The following is a 6,000-nucleotide window of genomic DNA, read 5'->3' as shown; positions in this document are numbered from 1 at the left end:
CACCCCGCCCCGCCCGGCGCTGGGGGGTGTTGGGGGCGCGCAGGGAGGGGGGGGTGCGATCCGCGAGTTAATTACGCTGCGTTTCCATGAAATCGTGCGGAGTGTCGCTCGCCGCCGCCGCCTCTACTGCTCCTTTCGGTGATGAGGAAAAGAAAATGGCGGCGGGGAAAGCGAGCGGCCAGAGCGAGGAGGACTTCGCCAGCTTGACAGCCCAGGAGAGAGAAGCCCTATCCGGCCTCGACAGGTACCCGCTCCCCACTGCGCCCCGGCCGCCTCCGTGTCCCGGCTCGGCCCGCGCTCCCTCCGTGTCCCCCCGCTCCCCTGCCCGCGGCTCCCCGTGCGCCGCCGCTCCCGGGCCGCGCTCTGCCCTCGCCCGCCCGCCGCGCTGACTCTCGCTAACGCCGGTGCCTCTCTCTCCCCTCCCTCCCGCCTGCTCCCCTCCTCGCAGCCGGCTCTTCGGATTTCTGAGGCTTCATGAAGATGGCGCCAGAACGAAGGCCTTGCTGTTAAAGGTAAGCGCGAGGGTGGATGTGGAGCGGTGATGGGGGGGGGAGGGGGGAAAACGGGGGATGGGGAGCGAGGCGGCCCCGCCGCCCCTTCCCTCGGGACCCCCGGGCCCGCACGGTGAGTGTGTACAGGGGGTGTGCGGGGGGCACCGCCGCCTCCGCGGGGTCTTCGCGCGTTGCTGCTGCCTTTGCCCCTTTCCTTTTCACCACCGCCTCCCCCCCCTCCTCCATTCTCCCCGAGCGGGACGAGGGGAGCGTGGCCATGTGGGTCCCCGTCCAGCCCTGGGACGGGAAAGTGGCGGAACCCGGGGCCGGGAGCGGACGGGCCCGGGGAGGGGGCGCGGGGGCGGAGGGGGGGGAGGCGGAGGACGAGGAGGAGGAGGCGGCAGCGGGGGGAGAGCGAGGGAGGGAGGGCGCGCTCGGCGCTGCTGACGTTGCCGCTCCCCGGACCCTCCCTCACCTCCCTGGGGTGGTTTTCGCCCCCAGCCGCCGGAGCGGAGCCGGGGCCGGAGCCCGCGGGGAGCACGGGGTCCGGGCCGGGGCGGGCGCGGCGCTGAGCGGCTCCCGGAGCCCGTCAGAGTGACTTGTTTACTCTGCGGGCCCCTCTGCCTCCATCCAGCGTGTCCGCTCCTCACCGAGCCCCGCGTCCCGCCCGCCGTCCCGGCTTGACAGGGAGCGAGGCGTCCCGCGGGCTGCTGCTGCCCGGCCCGGTGTCCGGAGAGAGGTGTTGGTCTCTGTGGAAAGTTGTTGGCCCTGTCATTTACTTAAGTAATGGCTGCTCCTGTCGGCCCAAGATGGCCGGACAGGGAGGAGAAAGAGAAGGGGGGGGAGGTAAACATGAAACAAACACCGGGAGCGAATATGGGGAGCGTGGAGCCCCCGGTGAAGGCTGAGGGAAACTCTCCTGCGCATCCCAAGTTCCTTCTGGGCGCTTTCCTGCTGCTTTGCAGCGCCGGTGCCCTCCTTATCAACCTGTAGCACGTTCTGCTGCCCATCCGTGAGCTGCTGACAAAGGCTGTGCGGGCCGAGTGTGTGCCAGCTGTGCTTAAAACACCAAACGCCAGGGAAACATTCGGGTAACAGAATAAGTGGAAGTGTTTTTAAAATGCCACACGGCTGAAGTAGAGGGGACAGTGCTACTCTGGTTCCTGCTTCCTGGCTTGTTCCTGTCAGTAGTCTGGCGTTTGACACTGCTCGTCCCATTGTTGTGCCCGGGCTGTACCGTGGAGAATTTTTTTTTTTCTGCTGCTGGTTTTGGTTGATCTGAAGATTTGACTCTGAAGCGTGTTGAATTGGATAGCTGAGGCCTGCGCTTGTGTTTGGGTGTTTATTTCTGGCAGGATTGGAAAAGCTCAATGTCAGGACGTGGGGGAGGGATGGAAGGGAAGCAAGTACACTTTCCTTTGTGCTTATATTAAAAAAAAAAAAAATCTCGCGGTTTCCTTTCGATTTTCAGAGTTATTTATAAGAGCACTTCTTCCCATTAATCAAAAAGGTAGGGGAGTGACATGTCAAACCAGTTAAATAATGTACGTTAACTGTTGGTGGACCAGAACTCGTGGCTGCTGCTGAGGCTATCGGAAATATTAGACCGAATCCCGTATGGGATAGAGGTTAAGGAAGCCAGATAGAAAATAAAAGCTTCACATCTAATTAGATCATCTGTCTGATGAAATCCCTGGTTTAAGTTTTATTTTGCATACTGTAAAATTAAGTGGTGCAAGGAGCAATTCAGCCTATTAGTTGAGTTTTGTGCCTTTCTTATGTATAAAGCTTTTTTTAAAATGCCAGTCAATTGTAATTTTAGTATATACAATCTGAAGTTATGGGGCATTTTGATGGTTTTGAAATGTGTTTTCAGAAATATCTGTATTTTCTTTTACTGTATTGAGCTGCAAATTCATGCAGTGAATACTAAAAAAATCCCCAAGCATGTATTTTGCTGTTTCACCTCAGTTTTCAGATGGTGTTTTGTACGTTTATGAATTGCACAGTAACTCACGAAGCATGTTCTTTGTAAAACTTGTCTCTGAGAAAGGTAGATTATTTAAGGAAATAGAAGGATTAAAACGTTGCTGTTCAGCGCAGAGATGTTTGAGAGGAATTTCTTGGTTTGAACCAGTTTCGGTTTTGTTTGTGCTTTTTACTTTGAAGGAACGTGCTTGTGTTTCTGTTAGCGATAAGAAGTTGCTATTTTTAAGGTATTTTCTGCTTCATTCCTGTTCTGTGTGTGTGAAGCTTTATGCAATTTGTGCTCTGTTGAGGGCTTTAGAACAATTAATCTAGCAGACCACTTTAATTCAATGTAGCAGTTATTTTTATAGTAGAAACTGTGGCCGAATATATGTGCAGTTAATTAATAGGTTTTTCAGTGATAGCAACAAAATGTTTCCTTTTGTGTATGGAGCAACAACAGCTAACAAAGACCCTAGACTCCATAATTATGAAATCCTGACTGACTGATTTAAGAATCTACGAGGCAGTGCATTACAGTGTGAGATTTATGTGCAAGTGTAGCAGGTAAGGAAAACCATTGAGTCATGTTTCCAGAGGAATCCTTCACAATGGCAGAAATTTATCAGTGTTCCCCTCGATGTGAGAGGAGCACACCCGCAATTGAACCTTTTCCAGAGGCTGCCGGGCTGTAGCAGCCAGTGCTCCGTGGGGCCTGGCAGGGCTCCCTGCTTACCTGTGGTTGAGGTGGCAGGAGCAGGGTACCTGTCTGGGGAGGCTGATGGAAGGTTTTGGGTTGTAAGTATTTGGGGAACAGTTCCTTTTTCTGCCTGGGTGCTTGTGCAGCAGGAGGAGTCTGTTCTGGGCTTAAATTTGGTGCCTGGGTGCAAGAAGACACTCCTTGTTTTTGGTGGGGTTCACTAAGGTGTGCATTGGCTTGGAGGGGTTGCAGGAGGCCTTTGCAGTGGGAACTTTGGTTTAACAAAGCCACACCCTGATAGGATTTTACAATAAGAAAGCTGGGATCTCTTTGGGGGATGGAGGAAGCTTTGTATCTAGAGCTTTAATTCAGTTGTGGGTTCTATTCATGCTCCAGGTCCGCAGTCTCCCGTTTTTGGTGGTTTTACTTTGTAGGATGTATGGGCTGTAGTATTGTGAACGAAGCCAAGCTGTGCTGCTGGGTGTAGCAAATCAAAAGGGCAGATAAGACTTGATATCTGTACAATTTTATGAATTGTTGAAGGTATAGACTAAGAGTCAGGAATATTGTAGTGTTGCTCCATGTATTGGGTATGCGATAAGCCAAAAGAAACTTTCCTGTAATGCTGTACACACTGTGAGTATGTGTGACAAAGGAATGGAATTTTTTGTTGCCAGAAATTTTGCGTTTATTTTGCAGAGAAAGGAGCTTGAAAATCATAGTTTGCAGTTACTGTGGTTTTGGGGAAGAGGGGAGGGAAATTAAGAGATCACCTTTCAAATGGGTTGAAATGCTGGAAATCCAACGTAGTCAGTCTTGTGTTGGAGAGAGTGCTCACTGTTATGCTTCTGTAGTTGACAAGAACATTAACATGAAGGAGGAAAAAAAAACCCAAAACAAAAACCCTGCTGGTGTCTTGATGTCTCTTTCTCCCAGGAAGGCATTCTGGGCAGGAGGTGAAGCTTAAAGATTACTTTGGGGGGGAGGGCGAGGATATCCATTGTACTGGAAGTGAATTGCAAAGCATTTCCTTTTTTTTTTTTTCCCCCTTTCGTATTTTGTTTTTTATTTTTGATGATGTTTCCAGTGTTTAGCCAAAGTTGACTTGATTGCAGTGACAAACCATCGTTTCATAAGCTGTAATTGGCATCTATACAGATGTAGGTTGATGTAGCTGGTCCGATGTATTGGGTATAAGATGCTTGTTAATTCCTATTCATTGAGTTTAATCAGTTTGTCATATCCTGTGGACAAAATCTGAAGCGTGTTTCCATTTAAAAGTATTGATGTTGAAGTCGATTTAGAGGGATGAAGTAGTTCCACACAATATGCCATGTTTTAGTCTGTGTTACCTCTCATGGTTTTGCAGCCCTTTTGTTTTCCAGATGATTTTAAAAATGGTATTTCCTTTGTGTAAAGGCCACATGTGTTGACAAAATTAACAGTGTGCTTGTCTGTGCTTTTATGAGGCTTACAAAATAAGTGCACAGTGACAATATTCTTTCATTTTTCTTACAATTGTAGTGTTGCTTGTTTAAAAATAGTTTCTTACAGTGTGAATTAGTATATGTTGACTTCGTCCTTTCAGTGTTGACATTAATGTTAACTTCCTACTAATCCATAATAAAATATCTTCAGTTTTATTTATAACAAACTGCTTGAAAAATAATTATGCAAGAAAACATTTTAGCAGGTTAGTCTCAGTGCAGTGAAGTGGTTTTGTTTTTTTTTTTAATAACTGGAAACATTTTGGCTTGATTTATTTTCATCAAAACAAAGAAATTTTGCTTGAAAAAGAATTAAGAATGTTTGTCTTATATAATGGCAGTACTGGGAATTGAGAATCTGGAAATTGGTACCAGGAGACATTTGCAAGGCATTCCAGGAAGTGGGCAGCCTCTCCAATTTCTGTAAATTTATATCTGAGTTGTTCCTTTATGTTTGGGTTATCTTTAATTTTTTTAATACATTGTGCATTTTCTATTACTGGTTTATTATCTAGTGTACTGTCTGTCCTGTGGAGCAAGTTGAAGTTGGATAAAATTTTGTAAATTGTGTTACGGTGGGACTGGTTTTGTAGGGTTTTTTGAAGGAGTCACTTTTTGTAAGTGTGTTTATTGGGTAATTTTAACTGAGACATAGATTTCTTTAAGGTCAGTATATTTTTTTTGTATGCAGTTTGGCCTTTGTATTAATAGGGTGTAGCTTTCTAGGATCCAATTAAGGTGTAGTGAGTGACACATTCTATAGTTCATGATTGTACTATGTTTATACTTGGAAATCCCAGCCAGAGTGTATATAAAGGTTCTGTATCCTGGTATTTGGTTATAGGTTTGCAGTATTTGTACTTCATCCAGTATTAAAACCAACTTTTTTTTAAATGGATGTTACACAGTACTGTAAGTATGAAATACTTAGCATGTGTTGATACTTTCTCAACTAGCGTTTGAGACTTTTTTTTTTTTTTAAATAGTGGGATTTTATTGCTCTAGACATATATCCCTGAATGTTTTGGCTGTTCCTTAAGTGTAAAGTACAGTGTTGGTACTAGTTTCTGAAGGCAAGAAAATTGATGAAGTCAGAAACATTACACTTGTCATTTTAATGTGTTAATGAAGAGAGAAGGATGGATCTCATGTCCACAAACAGAATGCTTTTGTAGAGGTGTAATTTGGATTGCAGGACACTTAGTGTGTTGGCATTTGCATTTCAGCAAATTTTATCTTCACTGTCAGGTGACTATTAATAGGGAATATATTGTAAGATTTTTTTATTTTTTTTTTTTTGTTAAATGCATGCTACATACTGTAGCTTTTAAGTACTGATCTAGTGAGTCTGGAG

The 6,000-nt window shown here is 46.4% G+C and overlaps 1 protein-coding gene across 18 annotated transcripts in view; it reads left to right on the top strand.

The window, feature by feature from the left end:
• The first annotated feature begins 6 nt into the window (after positions 1–6).
• Positions 7–6,000, top strand: part of KDM6A (lysine demethylase 6A) — a 150,418-nt gene continuing 144,424 nt past the window's right edge. For 9 of the 18 annotated variants that reach the window (XR_004495852.1, XR_004495849.1, XR_004495841.1 and 6 more), the window contains exons 1-2: positions 7–244; positions 449–512. Coding sequence is in view for 8 of the 18 variants with exons in the window: in XM_015622975.1 (XP_015478461.1) it covers positions 87–244; positions 449–512 (222 nt within the window). In the remaining 10 variants the exon portion in view is untranslated. The remainder of the gene's footprint in view (positions 245–448; positions 513–6,000) is intronic. The other 9 variants (XR_004495845.1, XR_004495844.1, XR_004495850.1 and 6 more) reach the window with 2 other exon arrangements.

The sequence above is a fragment of the Parus major genome, chromosome 1 (assembly GCF_001522545.3).
Source record: "Parus major isolate Abel chromosome 1, Parus_major1.1, whole genome shotgun sequence".
In the NCBI taxonomy this organism is placed as follows: domain Eukaryota; kingdom Metazoa; phylum Chordata; class Aves; order Passeriformes; family Paridae; genus Parus; species Parus major.
Note: the sequence above shows the minus strand (reverse complement) of the source record. Positions and strands in the feature narration are given on the sequence as shown.